Source organism: Oreochromis niloticus, linkage group LG3 (genome assembly GCF_001858045.2).
Source record: "Oreochromis niloticus isolate F11D_XX linkage group LG3, O_niloticus_UMD_NMBU, whole genome shotgun sequence".
Classification (NCBI taxonomy): Eukaryota; Metazoa; Chordata; class Actinopteri; order Cichliformes; family Cichlidae; genus Oreochromis; species Oreochromis niloticus.
In genome coordinates, this window is record NC_031967.2 from 81,538,338 (window position 1) to 81,558,631 (window position 20,294).

General features: G+C 46.1%; 2 protein-coding genes across 3 annotated transcripts; one reads left to right on the forward strand and one right to left on the reverse strand.

The window, feature by feature from the left end:
• Window positions 1-137: 137 nt before the first annotated feature.
• Window positions 138-5,201, reverse strand: LOC100693936 (uncharacterized). 2 transcript variants are annotated; one of them, XM_019357250.2, is made up of 9 exons: window positions 5,053-5,201; window positions 3,896-4,204; window positions 3,629-3,803; window positions 3,479-3,535; window positions 3,238-3,383; window positions 3,028-3,111; window positions 2,743-2,927; window positions 897-1,115; window positions 138-806 (listed from the first exon to the last, which is right to left on the reverse strand). In XM_019357250.2, exons 2-9 carry the CDS (start codon window positions 4,192-4,194, stop codon window positions 469-471), a joined length of 1,503 nt encoding a protein of 500 aa, XP_019212795.1. In that variant the 5' UTR covers window positions 4,195-4,204; window positions 5,053-5,201; the 3' UTR covers window positions 138-468. The 2 variants fall into 2 exon arrangements, with proteins under 2 accessions (XP_019212795.1, XP_019212794.1); XM_019357249.2 differs by lacking the exon at window positions 5,053-5,201 and adding an exon at window positions 4,315-4,519.
• A 6,186-nt stretch (window positions 5,202-11,387) lies between these two features.
• Window positions 11,388-18,812, forward strand: LOC112846145 (uncharacterized). The gene is made up of 2 exons (XM_025905412.1): window positions 11,388-11,950; window positions 12,878-18,812. The coding sequence occupies exon 2, from the start codon at window positions 12,878-12,880 to the stop codon at window positions 18,191-18,193; it is 5,316 nt and encodes a 1,771-aa protein (XP_025761197.1). The 5' UTR covers window positions 11,388-11,950; the 3' UTR covers window positions 18,194-18,812.
• The last annotated feature ends 1,482 nt before the right edge of the window (window positions 18,813-20,294 follow it).

The following is a 20,294-nucleotide window of genomic DNA, read 5'->3' on the forward strand; positions in this document are numbered from 1 at the left end:
AGAAAATTTGAGCCCTGAAGTGTCCACTGCAGCTGTCACCACAGGGTTTGGTATATAAAGGCCTGGGAGGGAGATTTATTTCTGATTGTGTTAATAATAGTTTTTATTATTGGTAAAAAACAACAACAGTGGTTTAGTTATCAGGGACATAAGCATCATGTTTAAATGCTGCATGAGAGATCACATTTTTACATGTTTTTAATCAGAAAAGGTCAGACAAAACAAAAAACAAAGACAACTCAAGTCAAATGTCCAGTCGAAGGATTTATGGGTGACTCCATCAGGGATGGACCGAGTTAACCTGCATTTCACCTCTGAGAAAGATATATGGAGCCACAGCTGGACTGGCCATTGATGGTGTTTTTTAGTTTTTATGGCCCATGTTTATATGAAATACACTATATTAGAGTCATGTCGGTATGGGCCGATATCCAAATGTATGATAGGACATAAAACACGGTGCCATCTCTAGACTCCATAGTCCCACAGGAGTTCCTCTCCAACCGCGATGTCCCTCAGGGCGATGAACAGCACACTCTCCCGAGGACCAGCAGGGAAGTTCATTGTGAACCTTTGTGGCCTCACGTTTGGATTCCTTTGGCAATGGTTGATGTGCCTTCCATAGGAGTCCTTGTGCAGGTGGCAGGCACAGGGGGACGCAGTGGCATCAGCCCTGTGGCACTCGTCCCTGTAGAAGAAGAGAGACCCCGACTGCCGCCTCCGATTCCCTGAAGCTTTGGTGATGCACGTCCCGTGGTAGTCGCAGACGACGTCTCCTTTGTTGAAGGGCATCAGGGCGATCACACCTGTGAGCAAACAGCAAGTCATCATAAGCTCTTTAGAAATGTTGACTTGCTGTCAAAAGAGGGTGTGGTCCCAACGATAGGTGCATTTACCTTTGCCCTTTTCCTCCCCAAAGTCCTTCAAAGCCAGGCCCTTCCATTTCTGCTCTGAAATTGAGGACATGAGGGACTGGCTGTCCTGGATCCTGGGCTGTGGAGCAACCCAGGCCTGTAGGACGGCATCAACAGTGGGCTTGTTGGTGAACCAGGTCTCCTTATCTAATGCCATCTGTACTCTTGCACGCTGAGGGGCGTTGCCTCTTGTGACACACCCTGTCCCAGAGCGAGACGTGAGGAATAATGCAAATAAACCATATGTATATATTTGAACCTCTGTGATGTGAAGTATTACTGAGCTATTTGTATATATTAGAGCCAATGTTCCCTCTAATTTTTCATATGTCTGAGCGAACACACAAACTCCCTGAGCGTCCCTTGGACCACTGTGAGCGACATCAGACGTGTGCACTGTGGTCACGCCAGCATCTAATCCATCCAAGTTACATGGTTTATTAAAATAATCAAATTACAGCATTCACATTTATGTTAGACTACTTTTAATTAACTGCTTTAGCCCACTTACAATGAAAATGTAAAAAAAAATCTTGTTCATGACCTGTGTAGCATGTTAACACTACTGGAAGTAAAAATAACTTGAACTCCAATTTTGAAAACACAACTTTCTTTTTTTTTCTTTCATAAAGCTCTGACTTGTATTATGAGTCTGTGGTCTGAGAGAGAGTCTGTAACTCTCTGTCTGCCAAATACAGTATATAATGACCAATGTTGGGCAATTAATTATATAGTTACTTCTTCAAAAAAGTAACTCAGTTTGGCAAACAACAAAGTTTTTTGCAGCTATTTTTTTTAAATGCAGCCAAGGCGTTTTTAAATGAACATTTCAAACTATTTACAGAACAATCAGCTGTTCTGCATCAAATTATTTGTGCCACTCCAAAAAATAATTTCTGTCCACTATGAGATAAAGGAGAACAACAGCCTGATACCTGCAGGCCTGACAGCAGGAGATGTATCACTCCTGTAACACCTGTAACATTCAGCAGTCGCCTCATTGTTCTGACACACACAACAAAACTATTGACTACACTACACACTAAGTACACAAGATTTGCGCTAAACATCACAAATCTCTCACATCTCAAAACTCCTAAAACTTCCCCCCGTTTCTTAGATGCCACGTTTTGATTGGTCGACATGGTACTTTTTTGGACGAATAGGAAAGGGTGGGGGGTGGAGTTTGTTTTTGCTCACAGGCTTTCGAGCGTTTTCCTTATAAAACGCCGTTATTACCGTTTCTTCCCGCAGTAAATATAAACAACGATAGTATTCAGGAAGAAAATCAAACATTGAAAATATTTTTATCATAACTCTGGTTTTACGTGGCCTATCAACACAATTTAAAAACTGGTATAAAGTCCACACTTTTTCCGTCAGTTGTTCCGTCTGTCCTGCTCACATCTCCAATGTTTGTACACGTTGTCATTAACGTGGCTTCACTCCACATCAGCCACGCTGCTTTGCCAGCTAAAAGACCGGCACATGAGGACGCTGTCATAGCCTGTCAACGACGTTGATTAGCTGCGTATATACGAATGTGAATCGCATCATTGGCTGGACTATGGGATAAGGTGGCATCGTTCTAATACAATATGAGAGCAGCCAGTCACTTACTGACTAACACTGCAACGCAGAATTGTTAAAGTATTAATTTTAATTTCAATTCAGGTTAGATTTTTTTGTGCGCAACGCAGATTTTCTGTGCGCAGAGACCGTGCCAGCAGTGCGCAATTGCGCACGTGCGCAGCTTAGAGGGAACATTGATTAGAGCTGTAAATAATGGAGGCAGAGCGTCCATTAGCATGAAGTGCCCGGGGCTTACCGAGGATGTGCTGAACTCTCTGCTTAAGCTGAAGCTCCCTCCACTTGTGGTAGTGGGCTCGGTAGTGTGGAAAACCAGCCTGTACACACCGGCGTTTTGAAGGTGGCTCTCCATTTAGTGTTACTGGGAAGGTCCGCTGGAAGGCATCCCATTCTCTGAGTGGTAGGCGCTTTGTGGAAATGGACCTACACAGAGTGAGAGAAAAATCCACCAATAGTTTGGATGTGCAAACTTGTAAGGTAGGTTTTCTTGTGCTAGTGGGTAACATAAAAAAGAAAAGCTTACCTGGCCTGTCCCGAGGTTTCTGCTCCTCCTGCTGAGTGTGACGCTGACCCAGCTGCAGGATCCTCAGTGTCGCTGCCCAGGTATCTAACCAAATTAGAAAGGTGAAGCAGTTATACATCTACCAACAAACGCAGCAACACATGTGGCTGAGTGGTGAGACCACACTGGCAAAGTTTTGCCAGTATGGATCCAGTGGTGTGCAGCACTCACCTGGCCCTCAGGCGCCCTACATCTAATGCTGGGTTGGTCAGAGGGACCCCACCTTCTCCCAGGAAGAACCTGTCCCCATCATCACTGCCAGCTCTTTGGTTTCGTAAGGACACTGGGCGGATGTTCTTAAAGTAGCACTCCAACAGCTGCAGAGACAAGAGCCATCAATGATAACTATAAATCACCTCCCAGGGTCCATACAGAGCAGGAAGAGAGTCGCTGCTGAGAACAGAGGACGTACTTCTTCTTCCTGGATGGTCATCCTCAAGCTTTCCCTTCGCTCCATCCAGTCCTGCACCTGTGTGTGTGGGACAAAGTGTTGGAGCTTAGGGTGATGCACACTTACATCAACTATCACTTAGAATTAACTGTTTTTGTTGGTGGCGCTTACAGAAAAATCCTGAACAGCACTTGATGTCAGTCCGTGCTGTAACATCAGGATGGCCTCGCAGTACTGCCTGAACGTTGTCATGGCAACGTTGGGGATGCAATCACCGCCTGCAAGCTTTTGGTGGAAATACTCGATGTCCTTTTTGGCCACGATGAGGACTTCCTTCTTATCAGACCTGTTGCAAAGGTGACGGCAGTAAGACGGTGTTGAAAGTGCGTATGTGTCATGCAGTATGTGTGAGCCAGAGTGGCAATAAGCTCATCAGACCTCTGTGTTGGCAGCACTGTTGGCCAGGTTTGGGGAGCGTCTGTGAAGATAAAGCCACGACTCTGAAGGCGACTGCAGAGTTTGATGCAAGATGTTGCATCCTTGCAAAACTCCTGCAGCTCCGAGATGCTCCATAGTCGGCCTTCCTTGGAAAACAGCTCCTGGGAGGCAGTAGCTCTGGAAGCTTCTTGCTCCCTCTCCTGTGCTGTGCCGTCTTTCAGGCACACTCTGCTCAGGTGAGTCGAAATGGAGAGCTGGGGCTCGTTGCACAGCAGGCAGTACACAACGTTTTTCTCCATGTTGTTTGGACTGCAAATACAGAGACAGAGACAAGCTCTACATATCACTTTATAGCACCAGTAGCACGTCTCTGTATGATGCAAAGCTAGCTATGTCGCTACACTGAACACCAAACCTACTTTAAAACTGAACCTTTGTTGATCCTCTGCTGTTTCTCCAAAGCACACAATGTTCTGCACAAATACATTTAGCACATGTATAAAACATGCACGCACACGAGCAGTTTGTTCAGCTTCATAGAAACCAGTTTCTTGAAGGCACGCGGATTTTCTGAGTGGAACACTAAATGGCCTGTATTTGTATAGCGCTTTACTCAGTCCCTAAGGACCCCAAAGCGCTTTACACTACATTCAGTCATTCACACATTCACACACTGGTGATGGCAAGCTACGTTGTAGCCACAGCCACCCTGGGGCGCACTGACAGAGGCGAGGCTGCCGGACACTGGCGCCACCGGGCCCTCTGAGGCAAAAATGGGGTTAGTATCTTGAGGTTCAAGTGGAACAGCGAAGCGCAAGTACGGAAGCCGAGGGGTTGTCACATGATTCGGAGAGCATTGTGGCATTGAAGGCTCAGCCAATCAGAGCCAGCGGATTTCGTTACGCGGGCATTTTGCCGTAACACGGGCAGAAATATTGCCGTTCAGTGCCTTCGTAGCTTGAACTTTTCGTAAGTCGGGGTTCCACTGTATTCTGCTTTAGCCAAGTCAGCTAGCATTAGCATCGATCCACCTGCAGCCTGAACCCACAATGTACACACACTGACCCGCATCCTTTACCGAGATGTGCGAATGACCAAACAACATCCTGTATTGTGAGGTGTGCCGTGCACATTCATTGTAATGCGTGTTTACTAACCTGAGGCAGTGACCCTGCTGTCAGCCTGGGTGACAAGTGGACGAAAAAACAATAATCTTCTTTAAACCGTGAACACAAAAGACACACATGCTGTGCTAGCGTTAGCTTCCCAAAAGGAAGTTCTTTCTGTGAAATTCTTCTTCTGCGCCCAAAACACTGCTCGGTACCACCGTCGCGCTCTCCGCCCTCTAGTGTCCGGATGTAGAATTGCATTTTAATGCCTGAAACTCATAATCCAACAAGCGGCGACAGGTTTTTGCAACGTGTTTTTAAATTACCGTAAATTTTGAACCGTTCGGTCAATTGAAACTAATCCAATTGTTTCTAAAAGCAGAGACTCTGCGCTTTAAGTCAAGTCAAGTCAAGTCGGCTTTATTGTCACTTCAGCCATATACAGTTTGTACACAGTGAGGCGAAACAGCGTTCCTCCAGGGCCAAGGTGCTACATGCAACATAAATTACAACATAAATTAACAAAAACTAACTATCTAACTAAAACGAACTATCTAACGTAGTGCAAAGGAAACCGTAAACATACTTGGTAAGTAGGTAGTGCAGGAACAGTAAACATAAAAATATTGTGCAAAAAGAGCATTTATAGGTTGATGTGTAAGTCCAGTCTCAATGCTTTGAGGTAGTTGAGTTGAGCTGAGTGATAGAGTGTGTGTGTGTGTGTGTGTGTGTGTTTATCAGTTTTTGTTGAGGAGACGGATGGCTTGTGGGAAGAAGCTGTTGCACAGTCTGGATGTGTGTGCCCGAATGCTTTGGTACCTTTTTCCAGATGGCAGGAGTGTGAAGAGTGTGTGAGAGGGGTGTGTCCAATCAGCCACAATGCTGGTGGCTTTGCGGATGCAGCGTGTGGTGTAGATGTCCTTAATAGAGGGGAGAGAGACTCCGATGATCTTCTCTGCTGTTCCCACTATCCACTGTAGGGTCTTGCGGTCCGATATGGCACAGTTCCCAAACCAGGCAGTGATACAGCCGCTTAGGATGCTCTCGATAGTTCCTCTATAGAAGGTGGTCAGGATCGGTGGTGGAAGCTGGGCCTTTCTCAGTCTTCTCAGAAAGAAGAGACGCTGTTGGGCTTTCTTGTGCAGGAAGCTTGTGTTGATGGACCATCCAAGGTCTTTCTCCAGGTGGACGCCCAGGAACTTGGTGCTGTCGACGATCTCCACAACTTTAGTAACTTTTGTATTTAACTTTAGCGTGAATGTGCATGCACAGTTTGTTTAGCTGATAGAAAAGTCACATATGAAATTACCTGATACTTGTAAAAACACCAAAGTTAGCCGTTTTACTCTCGCTGTAGTTTCTCCGTAGGGTTACATCCACCTGGAAGTATGTCTGTGAAGGTTCTCAGTCATCCAGCTCAGCGTAGTGTAAGGAGCTACTGATGGAGAGTCCCACATTTAAGCCATATGGGAGTGTCCCCAAGAGGGTCATGGACCCCTAATCATCCTCTACCTAATCATACAAGCCGAGGTGTGAAGATAACAAAGCCAGCAGGCAGGTTGGCACCTTTGTCTCTCATGCATGAAGAGAGACGCCTCTGAAAAGGCCTCCAGGCCTCTTTAAGTGCAGTCACACCTAACAGAAAGGGATAAAACTGGATTATAGATGTTCAACGATGGTCGCTCACACAGCACAAAAGCATTGCACATCTGCCTTTCACGAGCTGCTCCTCCTCTGCCTCACCTCATGCTGTCATCCTGGGTTTGCATTGAAAGTATTCCCCACCTAAGTAGGCTGCCATTCCCAGAATATTCCCAGGTCTCTATCTTACAATAAAACACAGACCTATCTCTCCTTCCTCCTCTTCCTCCTTCATCCTCTCTGAAGATCCAGAAAAGGAGTCTCTACTCCCTGTCAAAATTAGGGCTTAAAAAGTTTTCTCCCCCAACAAAGATTAAACCATAAGCTGAGAGGGCTGGGTTTGTTTGCTCTCTCTGGTCTGATCGAGTATCCCTGATATTTCACACTGGTTACCAGTTCTTCACAGGGAAAAACACAGGTGGGAACAGGAGAGAAACAAGGCACAAGTCCACACTCCCCACTCTGAATGGCACACATGAGATTCTTTGAATCCAAAGCAGTAGCGGTTTTTGATACGGGCGACACGGGCGGTTGCCTGGGGCGGCATAGTGATGGGGTGCGGCAAAAAAAAATAAAAAAATGCTCATACTCATGCTGCCCCTACGGCAGCCAGTGCATAGTGGGAATCGCCCATATGGTGGGAGTGAGGGCGCCCTCCGTTTGCGAGCTGCGCCTGCTGCTTGCAGCACAGAGAGGAGAGGGTGGGGCGGCGGGGGATGGGTGTTCATACTGGAGTGCAAAATTAAAACCAACGGAAGATGGGGTCTTCACACACCCCCGTTCTCTACTAGCCATCGGGGCGGGGGGCTGGGAGGAGGTGTTGGCTGTCCGATTGGCCTCCCTGCTGCTGCGGAGCCTGGGGCGGTCTGCTTGCCTCCACCCCGGGGGAAAGGGTCACATCTCTTGGGTCTGGGTGCCGTTTCCCCCTCTGGGGGCAAGGGTACCTGGACCCAGGGCATAGAGTATGTTTGGGGAGTATGATTGTGTGTACATGTCTATGTATGTCTATCCCTATGTTGGGTGAGTGCTGAGTGTTTGTATATGTGTGCATGAGGGTGGGAAAGCATGTTTATGTCTGTGTGTGCCTGTTTGTCGGTGTCTATATGTCAGGTCGGGTCTTAGACTCCACCTCCCTGGGTACTCCCAGGCCCTCCAAGTGTGGAGGCCTACCTCCCCTCACCACACTCCCTGCTGGTGGCTGATGCCCTCAGGGGTTGGTGCATTGGTGGTTCTTGGTGTCCGGGGCTGGGCGCTCAGGTATGCACCGGCTCACTCCCGGTGGCTACTTGGCGCGGCCCGATGCCTGTCGCTCGGTCAGGCCTCTTCCGGGGCAAAGGGGGCCCTCGGGCCTCCGGCCTCGGGGCCTGCAACTCGGTTCACTCTGGCACAGCTGGCTGCTGGCAGAGCCGGCGGGCACGCCGGTGCAGCCCCCTCTGGCTTCTGCTCCGTGGCTACTGGGTGACCCCCTCGTCTGGGGATCTCCTCAGCCCTTCCCAGGAAGGTGGCACGGATGCCCCTCCGGTGGTACTCCTTGGGCTCTCGCACTCTGGGTCCTCTGGATGTCTGGAGCCTGGATCTCCTCCATGCCTGCTTCATGCCCTGGGGGACGGGGCTATGGGCCTCCACACCCTCTAGCAGACCGTTACATGGGAAAACCTTTTGTATACAAGAGCGTTGATCCACACAGGTGTGCACACGGGTATTCACTGTTCGTAGACATAAACTACACCTTTCTTAGCTGCTACTTCAAAGCACATTGTGCGCTGTCTGTCCTGCGTGCTGCACAACAACTTTCAATATTTAGTATTTACTGCTGTTTACACTTAGCTAGATTAACGTGATGGTGTTGTGTTTAGTATGTTGCTTTGTTTTTGTTTGGTTTTTTTTGCTTGTCTTCTCTTCTTTTTCTCTCAACAGGTGATCCAGGAGATTTTTTTTTTTTTCTTTCTCTTTGTCTTTGTAAGTGCCCTTTCTCACTGTCCCTTTTCCCTTCTGTTTTTCTTTTCCTTCCTCTCTTTCTTTCTCCCTTTCCTATCCCCCAGTCATGTCTGTCCCATCTGTAACAACTGAAAATAAAATAAATAATAACAACAAAGTTTGATCAAATGGACCAATACGGCAATGCCATGATGATCCATTTGGCAAAATAAATCCATTTGGTATCCTTGTTGGTCTTCAGACAACAATTCTGACGGCTTAAGAACCAAATGGGACAGACAAAAAAAAAAAAAAAAAAAAAAAAAAACCAACGGAAGATGGACAAGAAAAGTTCAAAGCCGTCAGGTGCTCAGTTTAGAAAAAATAGAAAAGAAGAGGAGGAGAAATGAGCAAAAGATACAGGTAAGCAGATGTGTCATTGGATAATGGCAGGTCATGTGTCCTGAAACAACCAGAATCAGAATACTTTATTAATCCCTAAGGAAATTATGTGGGTTACAGTTGCTCCAACAAGAAATGGTAAAGATAGCTAACAGACTAAACTCCAAACAATACATTATGTTAAAGATTTTAATATTAATTAGTCAGTGTCAATTGTTGATTTGTCCTGTTCTCATTGTATGAAGAATCATGATGACTGTTTGGTAGCTGTTTGCATACTCCCTCTCTTCATATGTGTGTGTGGACAACAATTTTATGTTAATGTACAATCCTTAATATGTTTTGTGTGTGTGCGTGTGTGGGGGGTGTGTGTGGGTGTGTGTGGGTGTGTGTGGGGGGTGTGTGTGGGGGTGGGGGAGTGTTCGCCCAGGGCGCTGAACAGGCTAGGACCGCCACTGATCCAAAGAGAGCTTGCCTGCAGTTGGTCACACCGTTCCTTTACGTGGATTAGTTGCCATGCATCTATGCAGTGAGTAACACACCAGTTTCTCAGAGGGCAATTTGACCTTCCCCTCTAATTTTGCTCTCATTGAAATGTCACACAAACTGATTTTTTCCCGAGAGCTTGAAAATGCAAAATCTATGCTGCAGAACGTGTGAGGCAGATGGTAACTTGTTCTGTGCAAGAAATCACCCTCTGGCCAGCTTTCTGTTATGGCCTCTATCACTTCAAAAAATACTGTGGGATCTAAAAAATAGATTTTTAAGTGGCTACTCTCATATTGAAGTTTAATTGACCAATGATGTGCATTTAAAATCTGTACGAACTCTTTAAAAGTGTCTTCCACATGCACCCACACACCATAGTTCATGGTGGAGAAGAGCTGCTCTAGTGTGTTTTACTCCCTGAAGTCGTATGAATGGCAAACTACACTCACTGGCAGCAGCATAGGCACACTTAAGATTTCTTCTGACATTTTCGCTCTCTAGTTCTAATTGTCATCACCAGAGGCTCCATAGTCAGAATAAATAACACTGGAGATAACGGGCACCCCTGATGAGTGGAACGCTCCAATGTGACACGTTTAAAAAGTATTGTTACAAAAGTTGAACCCATCTGAGGAAATGATTTCCAAATACATACTTTGGGAGAACATTAAATAAATCTGACCAGTCTATTCTGTCCAAGGCCTGACGAGCGTCCAGTGAAATAATATATACATATATTATTTCACTGTATCTATCTATCTATCTATCTATCTATATATATATATATATATATATATATATATATATATATATATATATATATATATATATAAAAAAAAACACCCAGCACGCCCCTGCGGGCGGTTTATCCTTCAAGCTCGGGTCCTCTACCAGAGGCCTGGGAGCTTGAGGGTCCTGCGCAGTATCTTAGCTGTTCCCAGGACTGCGCTCTTCTGGACAGAGATCTCCGATGTTGTTCCCGGGATCTGCTGGAGCTACTCGCCTAGCTTGGGAGTCACCGCACCTAGTGCTCCGATTACCACGGGGACCACCGTCACCTTCACCCTCCACATCCTCTCGAGCTCTTCTCTGAGCCCTTGGTATTTCTCCAGCTTCTCGTGTTCCTTCTTCCTGATATTGCTGTCATTCGGAACCGCTACATCGATCACTACAGCCGTCTTCTTCTGTTTGTCTACCACCACTATGTCCGGTTGGTTAGCCACCACCATTTTGTCCGTCTGCATCTGGAAGTCCCACAGGATCTTAGCTCGGTCATTCTCCATCACCCTTGGGGGCATCTCCCATTTTGACCTTGGGACTTCCAGGTTATACTCGGCACAGATGTTCCTGTACACTATGCCGGCCACTTGGTTATGGCGCTCCATGTATGCCTTGCCTGCTAGCATCTTGCACCCTGCTGTTATGTGCTGGATTGTCTCAGGGGCATCTTTACACAGCCTGCACCTGGGGTCTTGCCTGGTGTGATAGACCCCAGCCTCTATGGATCTTGTACTCAGAGCTTGTTCTTGTGCTGCCATGATTAGTGCCTCTGTGCTGTCTTTCAGTCCAGCTTTGTCCAGCCACTGGTAGGATTTCTGTATATCAGCCACCTCCTCTATCTGCCGGTGGTACATACCGTGCAGGGGCCTGTCCTTCCATGATGGTTCCTCGCCTTCCTCCTCTTTCTTGGGTTTCTGCTGCCTGAGGTATTCACTGAGCACACTGTCAGTTGGGGCCATCTTCGTGATGTATTCGTGGATGTTTCTTGTCTCATCCTGGACTGTGGTGCTGACACTCATCAGTCCCCGGCCCCCTTCCTTCCGCTTAGCGTACAACCTCAGGGTGCTAGACTTGGGGTGAAACCCTCCATGCATGGTAAGGAGCTTTCTTGTCTTGATGTCAGTGGCTTCTATCTCCTCTGTATAAGATAAAGGTTTAATCATCTCTTACTTTACTCAGATTGCACAGAGTGTATATTTGTTAATAATTTGAATTATTTTGGATAAGGATAAGTGTAAGATAATGAGTAATTTCAGTTTTACTTTATAATTTTGTTTAGCGTAATATTTACAGTTAAATTGTATTTTCTTTCCTTATTTAATTTTTACGTACTGTTCCTTTAATACATGATAACTGGGCACGGGGGGAGCATTCACGACGGAGAGTGTGGAGTAACGGGGCTCTAACTAGCTGTGGAGTCAAACAGTTTTCTTACCGTGTTTGCAGTGTAACTGAACATTCAAACGGATTACTGTGTTTCAAGACTGTGGAAATAAATGTTTGCCTGTTTGTTTTTCAACTACAAGCGGACTTTGTGGATTATGTTCAACTGCACAAGGACACGCGTACGGCCCGACTACCAGCTAGTGCTTCCGCGGTAATATTCGTAAGAAAACTGACTCCTCGCGGCCGCAGTCTTTGGATTGGAAATTTAACTGCAACACAGGGACATGAAATACGAGGAGAGGATTCACCAGTCAGCCCTTCAGCACAGAAAGTAAGTGCAGTTAGTCGTGGATAAGGAGGAGATTGGGGAGTGAAACGTGAAATATTGGCAACAGTGTTATGCTAATTAGCAGCGAACGACCCGCTAACGACTAGCTAACTACATGTGAACAGCTACCCTTTGTGTGTTTCCGGAGCCTATTGGTGCAGTTAGCTGTATTGAGCTCCCAGCTAAGTGGAACAAGCTAATCGGAGAATCATGGAAGATGATAAAGATTCAGCAACAGTGGAAAAGCGACAGGTGAAGCCTACAGCTAAGGCAATGGAGGATGCATTACAAAGGAAAATAGGCTCAAGAAAAGCTAAGTTGGGTCAGCTAACAGAGAAAAAGAATGAGATGCTGCAGTTAATGGAGGATGATGGCAATGTGGAAATAGTTAAAACCAAGTTGGCTACAGAATTTAATCACATCTTTGGAGAGTTTTGTGAACTGAATACAACTGTAAAGGGGCTATTTCAGCAAGCTGTGTCAGGAGAAGACATGGATAATGATCAGCAGCATTGGTTTGAGCCCAAAGCAGATGCAATGAGAAGCTTTGCTGACAACGTGGATGCTTGGATAAAGGAAGTCCATCAACGTACAAAGGAAGCAAAAATGGTTGATGAGAGTGTTCAGCCCACTGACAGCATATCAGTAGCAGCATCTAGGAAGTCTAGAATGTCCAAAGGCAGCACTGGTCAATCTTCAGCATCTTCAGCTCGCTTGAAGGCGGAATTGGAGAAGGCTGCACTCTTGGCACAGGCAGCAGCTTTAAAGGAACGGCGAGCTTTGGAGGAGCAAGAAGCTAAACTTAAGGCTGAGAAGGAAGAGCTTGAATTGCGAACTGCTTTAGCAGCAGCTGATGCTAAGCTTAAGATTTTGCAGAGGTTTGAGGGCTCAGATGTGTCACATAGAGATGACAAAGTATCTTCCATCCAGATGCAGCCAGCTGTGGTACAGACTGATCATCCCAGAGCGACTACTGAGGATTGTGGTGGTGAGCAAAACAGGATGCCCATCATCCAGCCTCAATCAGCTAACTCTGTACAGGTAAATCAGCCAGCTATCAGAAAGAACAGCCACTGTTCTTCAGGCAACAGTTCTTCTCACTCAGCGGGTGTAGAAGCTTCACAGACGTTGTTAGCTGTTATGCAACGACAAAACGACATTGCAGAAGTCCTTGCAACGCAACAAAGACTTTCTACTCTACCTCCTCAGAACATTTCCATCTTCAGTGGGGATCCATTGGAATATAGACTGTTTATCAGAGCCTTTGAGCATGGAGTAGAGTGTAAAACAGAAAGCAGAAAGGATCGTCTTTACTTCTTGGAGCAATACACTTCCGGACAGCCCAGGGAGCTAATACGCAGTTGTCTGCATATGGATCCAGAAAAAGGCTACTGTGAAGCAAAAAGGCTTCTGAAAGAGCACTTTGGCAACGAATACAGGATTTCGGTGGCATACATAAATAAGGCTCTAGGCTGGCCTCCAATAAAGACAGAGGATGGTGAAGCCCTCAGCGCATTGGCACTATTCCTCACCAGTTGTGGCAATGCAATGTCAGACATGGAGTACATGGAGGAGTTGGATAACGTTGCCAACATGCGTGCCATTGTGAATAAGTTACCGTACAAACTCAGGGGAAGGTGGAGGAGTGTTGCCTTTGAAATAGAGGAGACAGAAGCTCGGCGGCCTAAGTTTATGGACCTGGTCAAGTTTATTAACACGCAGGCTAAGGTAGCATTACACCCAGTGTTTGGAGATATAAAAGACAGCAATAAGGCACCAACCAAGTCTCCACCAAATGTCACTTTAGTGAGGAAGAGTGGCAAGACCATTTTTACAACAACAGCCACACCTGTGAACCACTCGGGCAGCATCGATGCAGAGGCAAAGGGAGGAAAAAAGGGACTCACTAATCCTACCTCCGCATTCAACAAGCCATGTTTGTTTTGCCACAGTGAACATACCATGGCACAATGCAAGAGACTGAGGAAATCTCTACACAAAGAGAAACTAGAATTTCTTCGAGAGAAGGGACTTTGCTTCAGCTGCTTAAAGCAGGGCCATATGAGTAGGTCTTGTGAGGAGAAATTGAACTGTGAGCTCTGTTCATTGACTCATCCAACTGTGTTGCACATCAGGAGCAAGGATAAGCCTGCACCAAAGGAGGAGTCACCAGAACATGATGAGAAGCAGTCTGTGAGCAGTGGGTTTGTAGAGACAGCTAATACACTATGTTCTGGTACTGGGGCCGGGGACGCAGATAGCATCCTTGCTATTGTTCCAGTCCAAGTTAAGGCAAAGAAAGGCGACAAGGCGGCTATCACATATGCTTTCTTAGACCCAGGCAGCACTGCAACGTTTTGTACCGAAAAGCTAATGAATGAGCTCAATCTCAGTGGAAAGAAAATGGACATACTGTTGACAACCATGGGGCAACAGAAAACGGTCAGCAGCCATCTTGTTACAGGCCTAGAGGTTAGCAGCCTAGAAAAATGCAACTTCATTGAGCTGCAGGAAGTGTTTTCTCAGAAGGCAATCCCAGCTGATAAAAGGAACATTCCACTGCAGGCAGACGTGGACAAATGGCCTCATCTAAAGCGGGTGCGAATACCCTACATCAATGCAGAAATAGGTCTGCTAATCGGAACTAATGTACCAAGGGCTATGGAGCCAGAGGAAGTCATTCACAGCATAGACGACGGACCCTATGCAGTAAAAACAAGCCTTGGCTGGACAGTGAATGGACCGCTGCGGGATGGCAATCGCAGAGCTGCAAGGAGCAAAATAGTAACTATCAAATCAAATCGAATATCCGTGGCCAAACTGGATGACCTGTGGAAACAGCAGCTCAGATATGACTTTCCTGAATGCAACCAGGAAGAGCAACTGGAGATGTCTAGGGAAGATCTCCAATTCATGGACAGTGTAACACTTTCTGCCAGACTGGTTAACGGACATTACTGCATCGGTCTACCTCTTAAGAACAAAGAGATTCAAATGCCCAACAACCGAGTGCTAGCAGAACAGCGTGCATTGAATTTGAAGAAGAGGCTTCTGAAAAACCCCACATTTTGCGAGGACTATAGTGCCTTCATGAAGGATCTGATCTCCAAGGGCTATGCCGCGAAGGTTCCTGACAAAGACCTCGAGCGCAGTGATGGAAAGGTTTGGTACATCCCACACCACGGAGTGTACCATCCCAAAAAGCACAAAATGCGTGTTGTATTCAACTGTGGAGCTGCCTACCAGGGGTTCACGTTGAATGGGCAACTTCTTCAAGGGCCGAACCTTACCAGTACTCTGATTGGAGTTCTCACAAGATTTCGCCAAGAACCTGTAGCGGTCATGGCTGATGTGGAAGCCATGTTCCACCAGGTAAAGGTTCCACCAGAAGACACAGACCTCTTAAGGTTCCTGTGGTGGCCAAATGGAGACCTTAAACAAGCTCTGGTGGTGTACAAGATGGTTGTGCACCTATTTGGCGCAACGTCATCACCAAGCTGTGCCAGCTATGCTCTGAGACGGTGTGCTGAGGACAACAGGGACCAGTTTGACAGTACAGCTATTGAAACTATACTGCAGAACTTTTACGTGGATGACTGCCTGAAGTCAGTTGGCTCTGAGGATGAAGCTGTGTTGCTTTTCCACAATCTGAAGGCGGCCTGTCAAACGGGAGGATTCAGGTTGACGAAATGGATAAGCAACAGCCGTGTGGTGCTGGCATCCATTCCTGATACTGAAAGGGCAAAGGAAGTTAAAGATCTGGACTTGGATCAGGATGTACTGCCCATAGAGAGAGCACTGGGAGTACAGTGGTGTGTCCAGTCGGATAGCTTCAAATTCCGAATTGCCATTCAAGAGAAACAACCCACAAGGAGGAACATTCTCTCTACTGCAAGTTCCATCTACGACCCACTAGGCATCTTGGCGCCAGTGGTTCTGCAGGCTAAAAGGATTTTGCAAGAGTGCTGTAGGCTAAAGATTGGCTGGGATAGCGTCATTCCACAACATCTTGCTCAGCAATGGAATGAATGGCTTAACGATTTGGAGTTACTCCAGGGGTTTGAAGTTAAGCGATCTTTCAAGCCAGCACATTTTGGAGGCACTTCATTTGCTCAGCTTCATCATTTCTGTGATGCTAGTGAGGAGGCTTATGGTACTGTAACCTATCTAGTACAGAAAAGCTGGAATGGTCAAGTCCATTGTTCCTTTGTTATGGGGAAGGCAAGAGTTGCACCACTCAAACACACCACCATTCCACGTCTGGAATTAATAGCAGCAACTATGGCAGGACGAATGGACAGGATGTTAAGGAAAGAGCTACAAATGCAGCTTGCAGAGTCGGTGTTTTGGACTGATAGTACAGCGGTGCTAAAGTACATAAACAACGAGACAACAAGGTTCCGCACCTTTGTCGCCAACCGAGTCTCTCAAATCCTAAAAGTGTCCGTGGTTTCTCAATGGCGACATATCAACTCACATCTCAATCCGGCTGATTGTGTCTCAAGAGGACAGAACGTAGGCCTTTTCCTACAGAACCATGTCTGGATTTCTGGACCAGACTTTCTCACGGCACCAAACAACAGTTGGCCAAAGAATCTTAATCATCTAGAAGCTCTTAACCCAGCAGACCCGGAGATCAAAAAAAATGTGTCCATCAGCACCTTCGCATTAAATACAGGAACGGATGTACTGCAGCAGTTGATAGAACACTACTCCTCATGGATACGCCTTAAGAAAGCTGTGGCATGGATCCTTAAGGTAAAGAACATCTTGCTGGTTCGAGCCAAAGAACGACTAGAACGAACTGCTGACACTGCACAAGACATCAGTAAAGCACAGAGACAGCAAAGTCGAAACCTGACAAACATAAGGTTAAGCCACCGCAAAGAAAACCTCACAGTGGATGACTTAAAAGAAGCTGAACTTGAGATTATAAGCCACTGCCAAAGACAAAAATTTCAAGAAGAAATCACTGCCCTACAAAAGGGTGAGCCTGTTAAAAGGAGCAGCCACATATACAAGCTCAATCCGCTTCTTCAGGATGGGATCTTGAGAGTTGGGGGAAGGCTCAGTCGCTCAGCCTTGCCAGAAGAGTTCAAACACCCCGTCATTCTGGACAAGAGCTTAAGGGTGTCTGAGCTCATTCTACAAGAAATACACAAGGAGGTGGGTCATAGCGGACGCAACCATGTCCTGTCCAAGCTACGGCAAAGGTTCTGGATTCCCGGAGCAAACAGCGCTATCAGGAAAGTTCTTTCCAAATGCACTGTGTGTCGACGATTGCATGGCATCGTTGGGCAACAACAGATGGCTGACTTGCCACAAAACAGAGTTACACCTGACGAACCGCCATTCACAAGGACAGGAGTAGACTATTTTGGGCCCTTTGAGGTCAAACGTGGAAGAAGCACTATGAAGAGATATGGTGTAATCTTCACCTGTTTGGCCATTCGAGCTGTACACTTAGAGGTAGCAGCATCTTTGGATACAGACTCTTTCATCAATGCTCTTCGCAGATTTATCGCAAGAAGAGGACAAGTGGTAGAGCTGCGCTCAGATAACGGGACCAATTTTGTCGGTGCAGAACGAGAGCTTACGAAGGCTATTCAAGAGTGGAACACCTGCAAAATAGAAAGCACATTGACGCAAAAGGGCATTAAGTGGATCTTTAACACTCCAGCTGCTTCTCACCATGGAGGGGTATGGGAACGTTTGATTAAATCGGTCAGAAAAATCCTTAGTGCCACCCTTAAAACTCAGAATCTGGATGAGGAGAGCCTTCAGACATTTCTCTGTGAAACCGAAGCAATCCTCAACAGTCGGCCTATTACTACACCCTCCAATGACCCTAATGACTTGGAGGCACTCACTCCAAATCATCTCCTGCTCTTGAAAGCAAGGCCATCTCTTCCTCCAGGACTGTTCCAGCAGGAGGACATTTATGCCCGCCGAAGATGGAGGCAAGTTCAATATATGGCAGATCTTTTCTGGAAGCGCTGGGTGAGAGAGTATTTGCCTCAGCTTCAGACACGGCAGAAGTGGACACGGGTGTCTAGGAACTTTGTGCCTGGAGATATCGTTTTGCTCGTGGACGAAACTGCACCGAGAAACTCTTGGCTCATTGGTAGAGTCACTCAAGCCATGCCGGATGAACATGGACTTGTTCGCAGGGTTCGTGTGAAGACCAAGACCAGTGAACTGGATAGACCGATCACTAAGGTCTGTCTGCTCCTAGAAGCAGTATGAGTCAGTGGTAAAGACTGCACTCCAACGGTATGTCATGTACTGGTGACCTCTGACATCAGAAGAAAGAAGAAATTATGTTGTAAGGACTGAATGCCTATGCTGTTGAACTTGATCATTGTGCCAAATTGTTAATAATTGTTTATAAGTTTATAGAACAATTAGGGGCCGGGAATGTATAAGATAAAGGTTTAATCATCTCTTACTTTACTCAGATTGCACAGAGTGTATATTTGTTAATAATTTGAATTATTTTGGATAAGGATAAGTGTAAGATAATGAGTAATTTCAGTTTTACTTTATAATTTTGTTTAGCGTAATATTTACAGTTAAATTGTATTTTCTTTCCTTATTTAATTTTTACGTACTGTTCCTTTAATACATGATAACTGGGCACGGGGGGAGCATTCACGACGGAGAGTGTGAAGTAACGGGGCTCTAACTAGCTGTGGAGTCAAACAGTTTTCTTACCGTGTTTGCAGTGTAACTGAACATTCAAACGGATTACTGTGTTTCAAGACTGTGGAAATAAATGTTTGCCTGTTTGTTTTTCAACTACAAGCGGACTTTGTGGATTATGTTCAACTGCACAAGGACACGCGTACGGCCCGACTACCAGCTAGTGCTTCCGCGGTAATATCCTCCTTTGGCCAGCCTATTACCCCAGCAGGGTACCTGATCACGGGCAGGGCGTAGATGTTGATGGCCCGGATCTTGTTCTTACCGTTCAGCTGACTCCTCAGGACTTGCCTGACCCTCTGCAGGTACTTGGTTGTTGCAGCTTTCCTAGCGGCCTCTTCATGGTTCCCATTCGCCTGTGGGATCCCCAGGTACTTGTAACTGTCCTCTATGTCTGCAATGTTGCCTTCTGGTAGTTCAATCCCCTCAGTTCTGACTACCTTCCCTCTCTTTGTTACCATCCGACTACACTTCTCCAGCCCGAATGACATTCCAATGTCATTGCTGTATAGCCTGGTAGTGTGTATCAGTGAATCGATGTCTCCTTCACTCTTGGCATACAGCTTGATGTCATCCATGTACAGGAGGTGGCTGACAACCGCTCCGTTCCGTAGTCGGTATCCGTAGCCAGTCTTGTTAATGATCTCACTGAGGGGGTTCAGGCCTATGCAGAACAGCAGTGGGGACAGAGCATCTCCTTGGTAGATCCCGCACTTGATGGTGACTTGTGCTATGGGCTTGGAGTTGGCCTCTAGTGTTGTGTGCCACATTCCCATTGAGTTCCTGATGAAGGCTCTTAGGGTACTGTTGATCTTGTACAATTCTAGGCATTCCAGTATCCAGCTGTGGGGCATTGAGTCATAGGCCTTCTTGTAATCAATCCAGGCTGTGCACAGGTTGGTCAGTCTGGTCTTGCAGTCTCGGCTGACTGTTCTGTCTACCAGTAGCTGGTGTTTTGCGCCTCTGGTATATATATATATATATATATATATATATATATATACATATACATATATACATATACATATATGTATATATATATATATATATATATATATATATATATATATATATGTATAAATAAAGCTGCTTCTTTAGCATCAAATCTCTCATGAATTATATCAGAACCCTTCTTATATTGTGAAACCCTTGATGCTTTGGTACAAAGCAAATCCAATGTGTGATCCAAGGGTCTAATCTTCATGCTAAACATTTGAAGTGGTTTAGCATGAAGTGTCAACCCCTGTCAGACTCATCGGTCTAAATGATGAGTGTTCTGCTGCTGCTGGACAGAGTTTGCTCCATCGTGCTCGATGTTAAGTTATTTTGTGGAGCGGAAAACAAACTGCTGATCTTGGAGTTTCAGGAATCCAATGAGGACACCTGTATTGGTTTGGCTTTAGAGGTGTTAGGGTGCAAATGCTGATCCTCGGCGCCATCCCAGAGACCAAACAGATGCAGGTTCTTCCTTCGGACGTGGTTCTCCAGGTGGTCAGTCTGATTTTCAGCTTCCTCACACCAGGACAGAAACAGATGTACATTAGACCGGAGCATTCAGGGACTGAAAGCAGTAATTCAACCTTTAAGCTGAACTAACGTTTTACCCTCCTCTTCATCGTCTTGTCTCCCTGTTGTCAGAGACAGT